General features: G+C 37.2%; 1 protein-coding gene and 1 long non-coding RNA gene across 8 annotated transcripts; one reads left to right on the forward strand and one right to left on the reverse strand.

Annotated features, from left to right (window-relative positions):
- Positions 1-1,252: 1,252 nt before the first annotated feature.
- On the reverse strand, positions 1,253-6,305 carry LOC140891992 (uncharacterized). Of its 7 annotated transcripts, none has more exons than XR_012152697.1 (7): positions 5,732-6,305; positions 4,439-4,544; positions 4,231-4,355; positions 2,899-3,900; positions 2,437-2,553; positions 2,232-2,309; positions 1,253-1,517 (listed from the first exon to the last, which is right to left on the reverse strand). It is a non-coding gene; the product is annotated as an uncharacterized lncRNA (long non-coding RNA). The 7 variants fall into 7 exon arrangements; XR_012152704.1 differs by having other exon boundaries at positions 2,899-2,961; positions 3,630-3,694; positions 3,825-3,900; positions 4,231-6,305; XR_012152698.1 differs by lacking the exon at positions 4,439-4,544.
- Positions 6,306-9,341: 3,036 nt separating this feature from the next.
- LOC140874181 (uncharacterized) lies at positions 9,342-10,526 on the forward strand. Its single transcript, XM_073277462.1, has 2 exons — positions 9,342-9,953; positions 10,056-10,526. The coding sequence occupies exons 1-2, from the start codon at positions 9,342-9,344 to the stop codon at positions 10,524-10,526; spliced, it is 1,083 nt and encodes a 360-aa protein (XP_073133563.1).
- Positions 10,527-20,719: the final 10,193 nt, after the last annotated feature.

Genomic DNA, 20,719 nt, shown 5'->3' on the forward strand with positions numbered 1-20,719 from the left:
ACTATATCTAGCCGACTGAAACATATTGAAAACCACTTGTTCGTCATTCATTCTTAGCACTAGTTATCTTTTTTCAACATCAATGAAGGTCCTATTAGTTGAAAGAACGACAAAATCAACGGGGAAAATTAGCTATCCACTTTAAGTAAGACATTCTCCACTACCCCTCTAGGATATTTGACAGAGCGGTCTGCAAGCTTAAGAGAGATGGTAGTGGGTTTAATTTCCCTATACCTAATTTCTTAACAAGTGAATAAGGCGTCAAATTGATACTTGCCCCTAAGTTGCACAATGCATTATCAATAGAAAATTGACCAATATTGCACGGTATAGAGAAACTCCTTGGATCTTTAAATTTTTGTGGGAGCTTATTTTTTAGCACCGCAGAGCACTCCTTGTTCAGGGCAACTTGCGCTATATTAGTCAACTTATTTTTGTTTTTCAATAGTTCTTTCAAGAATCTCACATATTTCGGCATCTTAGCTAAAGCATCTGCAAAAGGTATGTTGATATGCTGTTTCTTGAAAATTTCAAAAAACTTTTTAAACTGATGATCAAACAATAATTGCCTAGCTCTTTGGGGGAAAGGAATTCAACTCATATCAATATCAATTTTTACATCAGAATCAGAAATTTTACCTTTCTTACCTACCATTGAGGGTTTGGCAAATTTGTGTTTGTCATTACTAGTAGAAAAGTTGCAAAATAACCGAAGTCGTAGATAGATAATTACTGAAGTAGTGTCACATGAAGTAATAGGTACTGTTTTACTTCGCGTTATAACCGAAGTCGTAGCCTTGAAATTACCAAAGTCTTTGGTCGGTTCATGGAGCCAAAACCGGTTCAGGATTGGGTCGATGCCGAAGTAAAAACATATCTTTTACTTCGGCAATTTCATTAATTAGCAAAGTAAAAGAAAGTCATTTACTTCGTTAATTTCATAAATTCTCGAAGTAAAACATATGCTTGTACTTCGTCGGTTAATGAAATTGCCGAAGTAAAAGATATGTTTAAACTTCGGCAATGATAGTAATTGGAGAAGTAGAAGAAAGTCTTTTACTTCGGCAATTTCACTAATCGATGAAGCAAAATAATGTCTTGTACTTCGGCAATTTCACAAATTGCCGAAGTACAAGACATTATTTTGCTTCGTCGATTAGTAAAATTGTTGTTCCACTACATTAAAATTTAGATACAATAATTATACAATATAAATATATTTTTGAATCTTAAAATAGACTAATAAGGTTCATAAATTATTCATCTCAAAACAACGAACATCCATAAATTCACAAGTATATCCACCAAAATAACCCAAAAATATGCATCTATCCACAAGTATTTCCACAAAACTAAAAAGTGCCTCTAAAAAATAATCAAATTCTAAATCTATAAGCACTAGGGAAAAAAACTATACATTAATCCATCCTTCAACATAGGATCTATCATAATTGCAGGTGTTCCCTCACGCCAATGCCTCCAAGCCTGAATCAATCCAGAGACATATATCCTTTATCCTGAAATGTAAAAAATAAGATAGATCAGATTGAAATTCAATGACAGAAATCAAGAATCTCTTGTAACACACACATCTCCGGTAAACACACAGCCAAAACAAGAGCCCATCAAATTCTGAAAATGAAAAAGTCTCAGCTATCGAATTGCACTCATTTCACATCAACTTTGTGCATCGAACATAAAGCAAGCTCTCACCAAGTCAATGTACTGAAACTCCCTTTTTGATGTTAAAAAACGAGAAATTTTAAGTTACATCAAATAATTTAGGGGTCAGAGTAACTGAACAGATCAAGTTAAAGCTGAGAAAAGTTGCAAAGATGATGCATAAACAAGTCCAGTGAATTAAGAAACCACCACTTTTATTCTCACAGTTCTAAAATGAAACTTGGCTTCAAATTAGATCAATGGATAACAGTAAAAACACAAGATTGAAATTCAATGACAGATTTCAAGCCCAAAACAAACAAGCCCACCTCCACTTCACTGAAAAAAATGGAAAAAAAAAAGAGATAGAACAAGCTTTAGTACTATACATGATAACAAACTTTTATGCAAACAATCCCGATAATTAGTCAGCTACGCACCAGCTTGTTTGCAACTCGTTCATAATTTCTAACAAACAGTGCTATGACAAAAAGTTTGGCTATGAAATATATATTTTTTTATATGAGCTATGAAATAATTTATTTGGAAACAAGGCTCGAGATTTATACCTTTAAATATTCCTAGAGTATCATATAACTTGAAAACAACCTGTTCTGAGCTGAATACTTGAATTATGTTGTTAGTACCTAAAATATAAAGAACACCATGAAAGAAAATAGGAAAAGAGAAATGAATTATCTTCTTACAATACAGAAACTTTCAATCTTGATTTTAAGGTGTTCATTAACAGAGCTAGGGACCACGAATTCGAACCTTAAGTGCATACTCACTGAGCAAGACTCCTGTATTTAATTCCTTCAATTCCCAAAATGCAGTAAGTTCTAACTGTTGCAAAGTTGTTCAACTCAAGTTCCCACTACACTAACTTTCCTGTACAAAGAAATGAACTTTGATCACATAAATTTGATCAAGCGCAAAACAGAAAACTACACCAACAAATATTCCTCAAAAATGGAAAATTTCAGATATTAAAGTGTGAAAATCCATAAAATATCAAAAATAAAGATAGGAAATAGTCAGAGAAGAAAAATGAGCTGCAAATATCACATTTTGGTGACTAAAAATTGCAAGAAAATATTAAACTCGTGCTGGAATTTCAAAGCAGAGGACTGGAATTAAAGGATTAGAAATGCATCCCAAACAAAGCATTGCATTAGATAATAATTATCCACTCAAAGTAAATGGAAAATACATGAAGAGGAAAACAAGGCGCACAATTACTCGTTGCATAGCACCATTCAGTAAATTCAAGTGCATGGGCTTCAGAGCATTCCATTCCTGAAAAAGAAAAAAAAACGAATGAAAAATTCAGAGTTAAAAAAGAGTGCAAATGAAACTAAAAGTGAGAAATTGAAGAATTGCATACAGAGAGGAGTGAATGAAATGCACGGGACAAGGGAGAGAAGAGGAAAGGGAAAAAGTTCGGAAGGAGAAGGAAAAAGAGGGGGCAATCTAATGCTCAAAAAAAGTTGCCATGCAAAAAGAAAATCAAGATACTTGACACAAGGTTACAGAGAACTGAAACAGAACCACAGATTTCAACAGAACAATTTGAACTCTTGATGCACAGATTTATTTCTTCACATTTTTGTCGCATCATTAAAAACAAAATATATGTTGGCCCATTTGGAGTCTTATTCCAAGATATCATAAATGGGATGAGTATTCAATGGATCAAATCACTGTCACACACATATAGTTGTCATTTCTCTGTTTTTATTAAACATGAACCAAAAATTTTCAAAATATTGAATTGAATGGTTTGTGGGAACATAATTGTGCACAAAGCTATAGTTCTACTCTCTTGGGATTTGTGTGGTAATAAGTTCATCACCATTCTGATTCAAGAAGCCTAAGTTGTAAGATGTTAGTCCTAAAATATGTGAACTTCCATTCTGCCAATCTGCTAGAATATGCAAATCAGAAGACATAATTACTTAACTTACGGCTCAAAGAGACCTGGGAAAGTCCATAGCTTCCAGAAGCACGAGTCATGATAATATCTTAGTCCCTGCATGAAAGGCAATAGGCAAAGGTATGTGAACCTTGATCTAGGAACAAAGGTGTGGAGAAGGATTTTGTGTCCTCATTTCAACACAAACTCCTTTCATTTTAATTGACGCTTCGTTTTTGAGCCTGACCGTGGCAAACCCCTCAGGTACCACCAGTAACATGTCACCTTGTTTTTGCGCCTTAACAAATTGTATCTCGGGGACCCTGGAACAACATACAGATGACTCACGATACTGTTAAGAAGAAAACAAGACATGCTTGATAAAATGAGAATATCAATGCGGAATTCAATCTGCACCTTCTTTTGGAACAATATTAAGTAAATTTCAATTAGATGGTAATATTGTTCTTGAAGAATATTCAACTGATGTGTATCATAATTCATGTCATATGAGAGTGAACTGTAATAGCTTGGTCACTATTTGTTGATTTGAAGCTGAGCAAGTAACAGAGGATATACGTTCCCTAGGAACATGCATTAAAAAAATAACTGAAATAAATACATGGCAAATAGAGATCATATGAAAATTATACCATATGCAGTGGAGGTAGGATAAGTCTTTTCACTTGACTAAATACTGGTTCGTAAGAGCTTGATCCGATCCAAGCTTAGATGATTCACAGTCAAGTATTCTCTCAATTTCAATGAGATGGCCAATCTGTCGAAGAACATGGTTAAATAAGGAAACTAAAGTTTCTCATCCCTGACAAGACTTATACCAGGAGCATAAAGGATGCATACACATTCAGGGCACTTCCAGTAAACACTTTGGATGGTAGACATAGGTACATGTTTCACAGCTCAAAAGATTGTCATATTTGCCACAAGCTTGACACATGCCTTCTTTCTATTAATAGATACACAATGAAACAAGTTATTCTAGAAACTTGCAACTCTAAAAAGGCAGCAAAACATGCATTTGCATCTGCACAAATTGAAAGGCATAGAAACCCACATAATTTATTGCAATACATCCATATTTTTTATTAAAACGTACAAATTTAACATATAACCCAGATAAATTAGAGGAAATTTGTAAATCATAAATGAGTATCTCTCACATTCATGCATTCATTTAAAGGTTCCTTGATCTCATTTTTATGTGTGACTGTGTCTAAAATGGTATTTGGTATTTCCCGCTCATAAAAACTGTCACTGCTTTAATATTTAATTGAAATATAATAACATAAGTCCAAGGATGCTAACGAACAATTGAGTTAAGATTCCATTCTTTCTAATTCATGAGTAGGAAAAGAATAACCAAATGAGTGATTAATCACAATAACCAAAGCAGTAGAAGAAAGCAGAAATCCATGAATACACGCGTGATTGGAAATGAAGTCACATACGAGATTGGTTTGAGGCAGATGCTAAGACAAATAACACAACTAAAATGTCAGCAAAAAACATAATAAAGAAATGATTTTTTCTAATGTCATGAGAAAGATTCAGAAACTAGAGCTCACTATGTCGTGCTTCTGATCATATTTAGTTCTACTCAAGGCAAATAACACAATAATATTGGCATGAAGGTTTGCAACAATACTCATAACCGAATATAAATTTGAAGCAATTTAAATATTTGAAGGAAAGCATGATCGATCAAATGATGTAATGTTAATGGACCGGATTCAACTGCTCCCCAATCGGATTAAAGTGGTTGCAAATTTTAGGATTAAAAAAAACAAATCGATCTCATAAGATATTAGATTGTATTTATTGGATTGTTATGAGTATCAATAAAATTAAACTGTATTAAAACATAATTGGAATAACATTTTAATCTTTGATAATCAATGTGTACTTATTTTGTAGAGAAGTTACAGATCAATCAAAATAATAACAAATTAAATAAATAATCGGATATGATTCCACCAAATTAAATTAGAATAACTTTGAATCTGCAAGAACACAACATAACTCATGATTCCATAAAACTCGAAATTAGTGCCAAAAAATAAACTAAAATCAAAATGAAACTCGGAATGAAGATCACATCTGTATCGAAATAAAACAACCTGGAATGAAGATTACCGATGTAAAGGATGCACGATGGGCACGAACGAGATGACATGCATGATGCAACAGATTGAGTTTAAACTTTGAATTGGTTCCAAAATAAAAGCTTCAAACGTCGGGCTTTCGCGCGGGTGGTGTTGTGTCATTTTAGGCAGCGTTGAAGATGAGAAAAGCTGCCGGCTAGGGTTTGAGAAAAAGGGGGATCGACAGCAGGGTGATATAGACATACCAGGCGGAAGTGGCAGGGAAGCCATAAAGTTCACGTTTTGGCAGATTTGTGCTGGAACGAGAGTGAGGGCAAAAGGGGCTGTGTTTCTAACTTCACAAAACAACCCTAAAGTTTGCAAGTGAGGTGAAAGATCAAACCTACGAAAATAGAGAAGAGGTCGTGCAGCTTCGCCGGAATAAACGACCGATTGAGTGAGCTTCGAGGTCACGTTTTACCTTGAAATATAATTAATAGAAGATAGCCCCATCCTTGCTCCATCTGAATCTATAATCAATTTTCAGTTCTCCGATGACACAGCGGCGAACAGGCGGCTTGAAGTGGCTGGATAGGGTTTTGGGAAAAGGGTTTGGTTTAGCAGAAGAAGAGTGACTGAAGATTAATAGAAAGATTGAAAGAGGCAGTAAAAGACGTGAAATAAAACAAAGATTGAGTCTATTACTTCCCCAAATAGAAATTAAAAATTTTATTTTCATCTTTATACTTCATCAAATTTAATTTAACAAAGTAAAAAGTTAAAATTTAAGTGAAGCCCATTTTTTTTAATTGATGAAGTATAAAGTTCATTTTAATTCATTAATTTTATAACCGAAGTAAATAAATATGTATTACTTCAGTAACAGTGATTGCCGAAGTAAAAACTGGCGAAGTCTTTTAAGACTTTTCTACTAGTGCATCTTTGGAAACATCAATGTTCGGCCCATCTATCTCCTGTCGTTTGGCGCTTTCCTCAAATTCCTCCTTTTGGGACTTTGTCACTGATAGGATTCGTTTTTGTGTGTTTTATTGTTATGGTTTTTATTTTTTTTGCATTAGTATTGTGTCATTTTTTTTATTTTAGTTGTTTCATTGTGCGTTTAGTGTTCTCTCATGCATTTCATTCACTCCTCTGGTTTTTGTGGTTGTTTAGCAGGAAAACAAGAAAAAGAAGTATTTATTTTGGAAGAATCAGATGTACCAGAGAGCAGCAAAGGCAGTAGTTCATAGGGGGTGCGCCCGCGCGGCTGTTTTCTACCGCCCGCGCGCGTATTTGATGAATAAAATAGTAGCAAGGAAGAATGTGCCAGCGCGCGCGGCTGTTTTCTACCGCCCTCGCGCATGTCTGTTTGAGTTAAAAGTAGGGAGGCAGAAACCAGGCGCCCGAGCGGCTGTTTTCTACCGCTCAGGTGCTCCTGCGTAATTTTGGAAAATTTTAATTCGGGTGTTTTGTAAGGAAAGGACTCTTGGGTCAGTATAAAAGGATATTTTTTAGACTTTTTAAGGGTTGGATACACAGAATATCGTGAGAAGGCGGCTGCTGAAGATCGAAGACTTCTTCTTCTCTTTGGGAGTTTTTCTTCTTCGTATTTTTTGAATTTTTATGTTGAAAAACATTGTTCGCTTGAATTTTATGATGAATTGTAGTAGCTAAACTCTTTATTTTGTTGGAATTTAGGGGATCCAAACCTCGAAACATGTTTGTGTGATTGAATCTTTGGACGAACTGAGTTTGATTTATACTAGTATTTGATTTTGTCATGGTTTATTATTCTATGTTGAGGAGTAGCTAACTTTAGCATAGATTCGTAAGTTGTGAATTGCTATCGAGAGATAGGTTCATGATTAGAACGAATGATAAAATCCATGGACTTAAAATATGCATAGAGATATGATATTTAGTACATGTTGATAACCATAGATCACCAGTTTAAAGTTTTAGAAATTCAAAGAACGCAAAGCAATCAGTAATGATAAATAATTAAAAAGATTTAATTTTTTCATTAACTTGAATTAGATTAGCATAAACTCGAGAGAGAGTGTAGATACTTCAGGAATTTATGTCAAATTTATTGGTATTAAATTAAGATTCAATCGTCCAGTTCAATTAGGGGGGAGGTGAACCGAAATTCAAACAAAATCCTTTCATATTATTTTTCTCGATCTTGAAAAGTTGGTTTCATTTTCTGCATTAATTCTATTTACTTAAGTTGAGTTCTCTAGTTATAAATTTTATTTATATTCACATTTCAAAATTTCGATACTTTGGGTAGAAAAGATAAAATAAATAAATCATTGTGACATAGTCCCTGTGGACGATACTCATACTCAGTACACTTTATTATAACTTGAGTTTTGCACTTGGGACAATTTCGAGCGTAATAGAAAGATTTTTATATCGATTTAAAGTGTTAGTATTTGCTCGATCAATTTTTTGGCACCGTTGCCGAGGATTATTGTTTACTTTGATTTTTCTTATTTAATTTTTTGTACTTCAATTTTAATCACTAATTTCATTCGTGAACTGCAGGATTCTCTTGCAGTGAATGCAACATTCACCCGAATCAGAACTCTTGCCTTTTGATCCAGAAAATGAAAGAACCTTTCGCACAAGAAGAAGGCAATAGAGAGAAATAATGGCAGAACAAAAACGACTACGTGGAGATGGAGAATCTGAGAATAATGCACCACCTATCTATAGGTCAATAATGGATAGCGCTTTTCCATCCATCAAAAATGTCAAAACAAGCATCATCAGGCCAACCATCGCAACAAATCATTTCGAGATAAAACCTGCCATCATTCAAATGGTGCAAAACACAGTCCAATTTGGTGGGATGAAAATCTATGACCCATATGCTCACCTAACAAATTTTCTAGAAATATGTTATACTTTCAAGATGCACGGAGTTTCTGATGACGCTATTCGTTTGCGTTTATTCCCTTTTTCTTTAAGAGATAAAGCTAAAGCATGGCTAAAAAGTCTACCTGCAGGTTCGACACCACTTGGGATGATCTCGCAAAAGCTTTTCTCACCAAATACTTCCCACCGTCCAAATCTATGAAGTTAAGAGCTGAAGGAGATGCCCACACCACCAATTACCAGACGGTTTTGTGGTACAAAATTTTTATTATGGTCTTCCTCACTCTAACCGTACCATGCTAGATGCAGCTGCAGGTGGTAATTTATTACGCAAATCACCAGAGGATGATTATGAGTTAATTGAGGAGATGGCATCTAGCAGCTATCACCCTCAATCTGACAGGGATGCAGCCAGGAGACCCGCAGGAATGCATCAAGTTGATGCATTCACCTCAGTAGCAGCTCAGCTTGAAGTCATGAATAAGAGGATTGAAGAGCTAACTCTAGGGCAGTCTGCGATGCGTATTCAAGAAGTGTGGTGTGAGAAATGTGGTGCTGAACACTTCACGAAAGACTGTCAGACAGTCAATCCATCATATCAGCCAGAGGGAGGCATTGTAAACCATGTAGGAAATCAAAACCGCCCTAGGAATGATCCATTTTCAAACACATATAACCCAGGGTGGAAACATCATCCAAATTTTTCTTGGGGAGGACAGAATAATCGATAGTATGGGAATCAGAACTACGAAAAATAGCCTCAATAGGAGAATTCAAGCATGGAACAGATGATGCAGAAGTTCATATCATCCACTGAGACCAGAATGCAGAATCAGGATGCATCGATCAAGAATTTAGAAATTCAAATAGGGCAGTTAGTGTCTAGCAGAGAGTTGGGTACTTTACCAAGTGACACGGAAAAGAACCCAAAGGAGCAGGTCAAGGCAGTTGAACTGAGAAGTGGAAAGAGAATCGAATCTGAGAGACAAGGCGAGAAAGAGCCAGAACCAGCTATATTAGAAAAAACTGCAGGTAAGTCTTCTACTTCTACACAACCACCCATGTCACAGTCAAATATTGTTGTTCCACCACATTTTCCTGCAGCTCTCAAGAAGGCCAAGCTAGATTCTCAGTTTGCTAAATTCCTGGAAGTATTCAAGAAATTGAATATAAACATCCCTTTCGCCGACACATTGATGCAAATGCCCAGCTATGCTAAGTTTTTGAAGGAGATTCTCTCCAACAAGAGAAAATTGGAGGAGCATGCAATGATCAGTCTAACCAAAAATTGTTCAGCACTAGTTCAGAACAAGATCCCACCAAAGCAAAAAGATCCAGGGAGTTTTCTATCCCTTGTGTTATTAATGATGTGCAATTTCATAAAGCTTTGTGTGATTTAGGTTCTAGCATAAACTTAATACCATATTCTGTTTCAGGAAACTGAGCTTGGGATAGCCAAAATCCACCAGGATGTCATTACAATTGGCGGATAGGTGTATCAAATATCCAAGAGGGATAATAGAGGATGTGCTGGTGAAAGTCGAAAATTCATCTTCCCGGTGGATTTTGTTGTGCCTGATATGGAGGAAGACTTGGACATGCCACTTATTCTGGGAAGACCTTTCCTAGCGATAGTAAAAGCACTCATCGATGTCCAAAAGGGTGAATTACTTCTGAGAGTGGGAGAGGAGAAAATATCTTTTGATGTGTTTAATGCACTTAAATTTTCACAATGTAATGAAGAGTGTTTTCAAATAGATGATGTGGACTCACTTCTGTATGATTATGTGCATGATACGTTTCAGGAACCATTAGAAGCTGCACTTGTATCTCCACCTCATGAAGACAAAATCAATGAAGGAATAGAAGAGATGACTGCTTACTTGAATGATAACCAGTCATGGAGAAAATGTGGCAAGCTCAGACTCAAAGATCTTGGTGACCGGAAGGATTTAGTCCTCTAGAAACCAAGTCTTGAAGAACCGCCAAATGTTGAATTGAAACCATTACCAGCCCATCTAAAATATGTATTTCTAGGTGAGAATGAAAATTTACCTGTCATAATTTATTCTTCTTTGACAGGTGAGATGGAGGCCATGTTGGAAAACTCGGCGATCAGATCAATTAGGATTGATACCCGGTGCAGCGGAAGTTTAAAATTTTTATATGGAACGATTCCATAATGGGTATCAACCTTACGATTAAATTGTGTGTGTAAAAATTAAATAACGATTATAAAATTTTTACCTTTAATCTCGAATCGAGATTTTGGACACCAACAAATTTCTCTACTCTTGTTGTATATCCCTGGAACTGATGGACGAACTGTTCTTCAATCAGGTCCACGAACGGATATTTAATCCCTCTGATAGATTGCACTAGAAAATCTATCAGAAGTTTCTACGAAGAGATTAACGAATTTGATCCGTTAAACCAGACTGTAATTCAAAATCACAGGCTGGATTTTACCGAGTAGAGAGGGAGGGGGGCGGCCACTATTGATAGAAAATACTTAGGTTTTCGAAAATTGTGACCTGTTGTGTATAATTTCTGTACTGCAATAACTTATTTATAATGTAGGCCACTAACAGCTTAGGGCCCATTAGTCATAAGTTCAAGCCCGACAAGCAAAGCCCGCATGTTCAGAAATTAATATAAAATTCATCGTGACTCCGATTGATAAACCGATTTCACCAATGTGCACAGAAACCATTTCTGCACCTTTTAAAGTCAAGATAAATTTTTCTGAATCCAAATTCAGTTATTTCCAAAAATGCTCATCCCTATGTCATTTTAGGAAATCTTACTCCTCTACTCATAATTAAGAAGTCCAACTTCTTTGTTCATTAAATTTAACTCTTTAAATTTAACTATCTCAACGGGGATTAAAAATCCATTACACTGTGTGACCCTCAATGGTTCAGGGATACAGCTAGCCGTGGGCTCACAACTCCTTGTGACTCGGAACAACAATTTCCGACTTGCCCATCGAATCATGGTAAGAGCGCCTAGCAACATCGCCCCATGATTCCCTAGGTATCACTGATAGTGCCTACAAGAACCAATAGATTTTGGTTAGCGTACAGTACGGTCCCTTCATCCATATATCCCGATCGAATCAACAACCATTGGTAAATCGAGAGTCGTTCGAGATTCGATAACTATGCAATACATCTTGAAGATCAAATAGTGACATCGCATGTGCTACTAAGAAACCATTTCTTAAATCACATCATGTACTCTGGCCAGAGATTCGTCACACTAATATCTCCTCAGATCGCATAGGATATCCACACTCGCAAGTATGTGGTGAATCCTTGACAACAATGCATCGACTCCTATATGTGTTGTAACTGTACCCAATCCCGACACCTGATGACCCCAATAGAGTCGGTAAACGAGTCAAAGCACAGTACTAGCATATAGAGTCTCAATGATGTTTCAAGTAGTAAGGACTAATGGTGTACAACCAAAACCGCGGACTATTTCCACTCGATAATTGATAACCACTTGGAAAGTCCGGATAGGGTAGTTCGATCATTCATCGTATGAATATCCATTTGCATGCTTCGAACATCTCCATGTTCCTTACCAATGAAACGTGGTACTCTGCATCGCAAATGCTAGTCTCAAACTCGAGCGATCCTTATCCTTATTATCGGACGGCTCAATCGACTAGGAACAGTTTAGAATATACAGTGACTATAAGATGTGTTTCATGATAGACATCTCCATGTTCTACCACATCTTACATACACTATAGTATATTCAAGGTCTTTATCAAAACAACAATAGTATATCACAATATAACAATATGAAGAAAGATAAAGTCATTGCCTTTAATAAAAGTGTAAATAATATTAAACAAAAGATTGTTTATACAAAGAGTCATCAAAGCCCTTAGCCACAAGTTGGCTCACCGGGCACCCACTCTTTCAATCTCCCACTTGCCCTAAAGCCAACTAGTCATACTACGTAGACCCATTGATTCACGATGTTTGTCAAACAATGGTTCTGGCAAGGGCTTAGTAAGTGGATCAGCGATATTGTCTGCAGAGGCCACTCTTTCGACAGTGATGTCTCCTCTTTCCACAATCTCCCGGATGATGTGGTATTTCCTCAGTACGTGTTTGGATCTTTGATGAGACCTTGGTTCCTTTGCCTGAGCAACGGCACCCGTGTTGTCACAGTACACCGGGACTGGACCAACAACTTCAGGAATGACGCCCAACTCTTGGACGAAATTCCTCATCCAAACGGTCTCTTTAGCAGCAGCTGATGCTGCAATGTATTCTGCTTCAGTGGTGGAATCCGCTGTGGTGTCCTGCTTGGAACTCTTCCAAGAGCCAGCACCGCCATTGAGCATGAACACAAATCCAGAGGTTGACTTCGAGTCATCCACGTCACTTTGGAAGCTAGAGTCGGTATAGCCTTCCAATTTTAGTTCTCTTCCTCCATATACCATGAACATATTCTTAGTCCTTCGTAAGTACTTAAGAATGTCCTTCACGGCTTTCCAATGCATTTGACCGGGATTAGCTTGATATCTGCTCGTGACACTCAGAGCAAATGCTACATCTGGTCTGGTAGATATCATCCCATACATGATACTACCTATGGCTGACGTATATGGTACATGTGTCATTTTCTCTATCTCTTCATCAGTCTTGGGACACATAGACTTGGATAGAGAAACTCCATGACACATGGGTAGATGTCCTCTCTTGGACCCATCCATTGAAAAACGTTTCAATATGGTGTCGATGTAGGTTGATTGAGTGAGTCCTATCATTCTCTTAGATCTATCTCTATAGATCTGTATCCCAAGAATATAGGATGCCTCACCCAAATCCTTCATCGAGAATCTACCTGATAACCATATCTTTGTTGACTGCAACATCCCTACATCATTCCTAATGAGTAGAATGTCATCAACATAAAGTACTAAGAATATCACAGCATCCTTAACTACTTTCTTGTACACGCATGGTTCCTCCGGATTCTTGATGAAACCAAAATCTTTTATTGTTTCATCAAATTTCTGGTTCCAACTTCTTGATGCTTGTTTTAGACCATAAATTGATCTCTGAAGCTTGCATACCTTATGCTCGCTTCCCATGGATGTGAAACCCTCAGGCTACTTCATATAGATTTCTTCCTTAATGTCTCCATTAAGAAAAGCAGTCTTCACATCCATTTGCCATATCTCATAGTCATACCATGCAGCTATGGCAATAAGGATTCTTATGGACTTGAACATTGCAACTGGTGAAAAGGTTTCATCATAGTCAACTCCTTGTCTTTGAGTATAACCTTTTGCCACCAATCGCGCCTTGTAGGTCAATACCTTACCATTAGGCCCAAGCTTTCTCTTGTAGATCCATTTACACCCTATTGGAACAATTCCATCGGGAGGATCTACTAAAGACCAAACTTGGTTTGTATGCATCGAATCTATTTCCGACTGCATAGCTTCAAGCCATAAATTTGAATCCGCATCAGAAATTGCTTCCTTGAAGTTTCTTGGATCACATCCAACATCGGGTTCATCTTGATCCCCTTCAAGAAGAAGACCATATCGAATAGGAGGTCTAGAAGTCCTCTCGGATCTTCTAGGTATAGGCGTGTCCAGCAATGGTTCCTGAGGTGTAGGATCGTTATTTTGTATTTCGGGTTCTTCTCGAATTTCTTCGAGTTCCATCATCTCGCCTTTCTTATCCAATAAGAACTCCTTCTCTAAGAAGGTGGCATTCCTTGAAACAAACACCTTTGTTTCAGCAGGATAATAGAAATAATATCCGATTGAATTCTTCGGATACCCTACAAAATAATATAAGCTGGATCGACTATCCAACTTATCTCCCACTGTCCGCTTCACGTAAGCAGGACATCCCCAAATCCTCAAGTACGAGTACTTAGGAGCTTTGCCATTCCATAACTCGTATGGTGTTTTGTCCACTGCTTTAGTGTGGACGTTGTTCAACAACAATACCGCTGTTTCAAGCGCATAGCCCCAAAATGAAGGTGGAAGCTCAGTGAAGCTCATCATGGATCGAACCATGTCCAACAAAGTTCGATTACGACGCTCCGATACACCATTAAGCTGTGGTGTCATAGGAGGAGTCCACTGAGAGAGAATCCCATTCTCTTTTAGATAGTCCAAAAACTCGGTACTTAAGTATTCTCCACCTCGATCCGATCGAAGTGCTTTAATACTTTTACCTAGCTTGTTTTCTACTTCAGCCTTGAATTCTTTGAACTTTTCAAACGCTTCAGACTTATATTTCATTAAATATAAATACCCATATCTCGAATAATCATCAGTAAAGGTAATGAAGTAGGTGGGGCCATATTGAGTACCAACTCTAAATGGACCACAAACATCTGTATGGATCAAATCTAACAGATTTTGACTACGCTCAGGTTTCCCCTTAAAAGAAGATTTAGTCATTTTTCCTTTTAGGCAGGATTCACAAGTAGGTAGAGAGTTAATATCAGACATATCAAACATGCCCTCTCCCACTAGCTTGTTCATCCTCCTTGAGGAAATATGACCTAGCCTAGCATGCCAAAGGTTTGCCGGGTTTTGGCTATCGATTTTCCTTTTGTTTGTTGTTGCCGGTTTATCAACTTAATTTATTGGAACGTCTTTTAGTTTTAAGTTGTATAGATCGTTTTCAAGTTGTCCATTTCCAATCAAACATTCATTCTTGTAAATATTGCAAATCCCATTCACAAAATTGCAAGAATAACCATCTCTATCAAGCATAGAAACAGAAATAATGTTTTTAATCAAATCCGGAACAAATAAAACATCTCTTAAAAGTAACTTAAAACCGTTCTGCAAAATTAAATAAACATCTCCCATGGCTTTAACTTCAACTCTGGAACCATTTCCGAGCCTCAGCTGGGTCTCACCCATTCTAAGCCTGCGACTTCTTGTCATCACCTGCAAATCATTGCAAATGTGAGATCCACATCCGGTATCCAATACCCAAGAAGTAGTATTAAGTGAAACATTTATTTCAATATAGAACATACCCTTCGCAGTTCGCAACTGCTCTAGATATTCCTTGCAGTTACGCTTCCAATGACCGGGCTTCTTGCAGTAATGGAAAACATCCTTGGATTTTTCCATGTTTGAAGCCTTTGTCTTGTACTTCTTCTCGGGTTCGATTTTCTTGGGTGGGGCAGAACGTTTCTTGCCCTTTGTACTTGTCCCCTTCTTAGCAGAAGAAGAGGAGCCCACCAAGAAAGCCGGTTTATCCTTCTTTAATGTGGATTCATATGTCACAAGCATATTGACCATCTCTTCAAGGGAGGCCTCTATCTTGTTCATATTGAAATTCACCACAAATCCGTCAAACGAAGAAGGAAGAGACAGAAGTAGTAAGTCCACGTTGAGTTCATGCTCCAACACCAAATCAAGGGTTACCAACTTCTGTATGAGCCAAATCACTCGTACCCCATGATCACGGACCGAAGTCCCTTCACGCATGCGACACGTCATTAGCTCCTTTACAGTAGAGAACCTTTCAGCCCTCGATTGAGCCCCAAAAAGTTCCTTGAGTTGAACGTGAATGTCAGCAGCATTCACGGTGTCCTCAAATCGCCTCTGGAGTTCATCAGACATCGAGGCTTGCATATAACATTTGGTCTTGATATCATGGTCCCACCATGTATCAAGTTTGGCTAACTCTTCCGGACTTACGTCAGCTGGTGCTTCCTTCGGAGGAGATTTTTCTAGCACGTAGAGCATCTTCTCCGAAGTCAAGACAATCTTCAACTTACGGAACCATTCCGTATAGTTTGCGCCAGTCAACTTATTTTGTTCGAGGATCGAGAAAAGTGGATTACGCGAATTCATCTTATGAAATACTGAAAAGAAACAGACAAATATCAGTGATTGTTTAAGCAATTTACTAAGACATAAAATAGGCGATATTTATTTTATGAATCTCACTCCCACTATTTTAACGATTTCACTACCCTCTAGTGAAAATGGGAAACTGTTTTCCTTAGTGAGAACATGGAGTCCAATTGACAATCTATGATCCCGAATAATATCAGCCAACCATAATTTCAAAAGTTAGAGCCCAATTGCTTCCAAAGCAACCTCCATGTTTTTACCTCATGTCCAATAAGGGCCCAATAATATGACGCCGTTTATTGTGACATGTCAAGATGACCCATCAATATTAAGTTGTGATGGACGGTCGCCATGTGGATCCCCCAATAATATGAGCCGATCCCATGGGAGTTCCACCCAACTTACAATATGTGTCGATCCAATGTACAGCTTTCCGACGAACGGCCCCCCCCAATAATATGAGCCGGACCGTATCCGCGGGTAGCATCTCATACATTGATCGTTGATGGAAGGTAGGAACATTTAAACAAATTTAAATTTCCTTTATTTATCTTGATATCAATTTTAAATCATATTTAAAATGAGGGATTTTAATTATAAAAATTTGTCTCATCCTTTTTAAAGTTTTGTATGCTTGCCGGATTCACACAATTTTGTCTAAAACATGCATACAACTATAATATCACATATTATATAGGATGATCGATTCCATTTCTAATCGACCCGTGGTTGCCAATCACGAGTCTTAGTTCAATCCTAGGTAATATGCAGTATGCAATGCAATCCTATTACATTTGCTTCCAATTTACATTTCTTCTGTCTTTATTGTCTGCTGGGCCCACCTCCATCTTCAAATCTTGATCTCCCACTAAATCTAATGTATTTACAATAAATAACAATGACAAGTAGGGGATACATTTTAAGGGGTGGGAACGGGCCATAAACCAAGCCCACTTTTATTACATATGACATTCATATTGGGCCATAAACCAGGCCCATTAATAAATCCAACAACAATAAAAACAAATGTAAATTCCTAACATACACCTACAAAATTGGTCATGGCAATCGATCATCCTTATCCAATAACATTTAATTCAAAATTAATTTATTGGATAACATGCAATGGCAATTTAAATTCAAAAGGATAAAATCATATTTCATATATAAAATCATATTTTACATACAAAATCATATTTTATCTTTTTATCAAATAAAATCATATTTTATCTATAAAATCCAATTTTATACATAAAATCATATTTTACTCAATATACTCATAAGATCATATCTTATCATCAATTGTACCAAAAATAATTAATTTCAAAATTCAATTTAAGGATAAAATATTAAAATTTTCCAAAAATTCAAATTTATCCAAAAATCAATTTTAAAATTTTCGGACTCGAACAATTCGATCCGATGCCTCGTGGACCAATCAAAACAATTTTCGATCGGACCAAAAATAGAATTTTAACATATTAAAATTTAATTTAAAAATTAAAAATAATTTTTCCCGCGGGCCGCCAGGGACATTCCCGGGCTGCCCGCGCCCTAATGGGGAAAAACCCGGGCAGCCCGGCTGCCCCTAGGGCAGCGACGATCGCTGCCCCTGCCTCGGGCAGCGATCCAATCGCTGCCCGGGTTTTTGCCCGAAAAAATATTTTATTTTTAAATATTTATTTTGTTTCAAAAACCGAGGTTTTAAAAAAATTTTGTACAATCGATTAATTTAATCGCTTGATCTGAGCAACCTGGCTTTGATACCACTGTTGGAAAACTCGGCGATCAGATCAATTAGGATTGATACCCGGTGCAGCGGAATTTTAAAATTTTTATATGGAACGATTCCATAATGGGTATCAACCTTACGTTTAAATTGTGTGTGTAAAAATTAAATAACGATTATAAAATTTTTACCTTTAATCTCGAATCGAGATTTTGGACACCAACAGATTTCTCTGCTCTTGTTGTATATCCCTGGAACTGATGGACGAACTGTTCTTCAATCAGGTCCACGAACGGATATTTAATCCCTCTGATAGATTGCACTAGAAAATCTATCAGAAGTTTCTACGAAGAGATTAACGAATTTGATCCGTTAAACCAGACTGTAATTCAAAATCACAGGCTGGATTTTACCGAGTAGAGAGGGAGGAGGGCGGCCACTATTGATAGAAAATACTTAGGTTTTCGAAAATTGTGACCTGTTGTGTATAATTTCTGTACTGCAATAACTTATTTATAATGTAGGCCGCTAACAGCTTAGGGCCCATTAGTCATAAGTTCAAGCCCGACAAGCAAAGCCCGCATGTTCAGAAATTAATATAAAATTCATCGTGACTCCGATTGATAAACCGATTTCACCAATGTGCACAGAAACCATTTCTGCACCTTTTAAAGTCAAGATAAATTTTTCTGAATCCGAATTCAGTGATTTCCAAAAATGCTCATCCCTATGTCATTTTAGGAAATCTTACTCCTCTACTCATAATTAAGAAGTCCAACTTCTTTGTTCATTAAATTTAACTCTTTAAATTTAACTATCTCAACGGGGATTAAAAATCCATTACACTGTGTGACCCTCAATGGTTCAGGGATACAGCTAGCCGTGGGCTCACAACTCCTTGTGACTCGGAACAACAATTTCCGACTTGCCCATCGAATCATGGTAAGAGCGCCTAGCAACATCGCCCCATGATTCCCTAGGTATCACTGATAGTGCCTACAAGAACCAATAGATTTTGGTTAGCGTACAGTACGGTCCCTTCATCCATATATCCCGATCGAATCAACAACCATTGGTAAATCGAGAGTCGTTCGAGATTCGATAACTATGCAATACATCTTGAAGATCAAATAGTGACATCTCATGTGCTACTAAGAAACCATTTCTTAAATCACATCATGTACTCTGGCCAGAGATTCGTCACACTAATATCTCCTCAGATCGCATAGGATATCCACACTCGCAAGTATGTGGTGAATCCTTGACAACAATGCATCGACTCCTATATGTGTTGTTACTGTACCCAATCCCGACACTTGATGACCCCAATAGAGTCGGTAAACGAGTCAAAGAACAGTACTAGCATATAGAGTCTCAATGATGTTTCAAGTAGTAAGGACTAATGGTGTACAACCAAAACCGCGGACTATTTCCACTCGATAAGTTATAACCACTTGGAAAGTCCGGATAGGGTAGTTCGATCATTCATCGTATGAATATCCATTTGCATGCTTCGAATATCTCCATGTTCCTTACCAATGAAACGTGGTACTCTGCATCGCAAATGCTAGTCTCAAACTCGAGCAATCCTTATCCTTATTATCGGACGGCTCAATCGACTAGGAACAATTTAGAATATACAGTGACTATAAGATGTGTTTCATGATAGACATCTCCATGTTCTACCACATCTTACATACACTATAGTATATTCAAGGTCTTTATCAAAACAACAATAGTATATCACAATATAACAATATGAAGAAAGATAAAGTCATTGCCTTTAATAAAAGTGTAAATAATATTAAACAAAAGATTGTTTATACAAAGAGTCATCAAAGCCCTTAGCCACAAGTTGGCTCACCGGGCACCCACTCTTTCAAGCCAGACTGCTGGATGTTCTCAAAAATCACAAGAGTGTATTTGCTTGGAATGTAGCAGATATCAAAGGAATTAATCCATCCATTTGCATGCATAAAATCCTAATGGAAGAGAGCATCAACCCCTTGGTCCAACCACAGAGGAGATTGAATCCCAAGATGCAAGAAGTAGTGAAAGCTGAAACGATAAAACTTCTGGATGCAGGTATTATTTATCCCATTTCTGATAGTGCATGGGTGAGTCCGGTTCAGTGTGTACCGAAAAAAGGAGGGATAACTGTCATTAAGAATGAGCAGAATGAGCTGATACCTACTAGGACAGTTAAAGGTTGGTGGGTGTGTATAGATTTTAGGAATTGAATGACGCAACCCGTAAGGACCATTTTCCCCTCCCCTTCATTGACCAAATGCTAGAAAGGCTTGCTGGGTATGAATTCTATTACTTTTTAGATGGATATTCAGAATACAATCAAATTGCGATTGCACTTGAAGATCAGGATAAAACAACTTTTACTTGCCCATATGGTACGTTTGCTTATAGACGTATGCCTTTTGGTCTTTGAAATGCTCCTGCAACTTTTCAGAGATGCATGACTGCTATATTTCATGACATGGTTGAAAGTTTTCTAGAAATATTCATGGATGATTATTCCATTTTTGGTGAGATGCGAGGAGATG

Source organism: Henckelia pumila, chromosome 1 (genome assembly GCF_033568475.1).
Source record: "Henckelia pumila isolate YLH828 chromosome 1, ASM3356847v2, whole genome shotgun sequence".
In the NCBI taxonomy this organism is placed as follows: Eukaryota; Viridiplantae; Streptophyta; class Magnoliopsida; order Lamiales; family Gesneriaceae; genus Henckelia; species Henckelia pumila.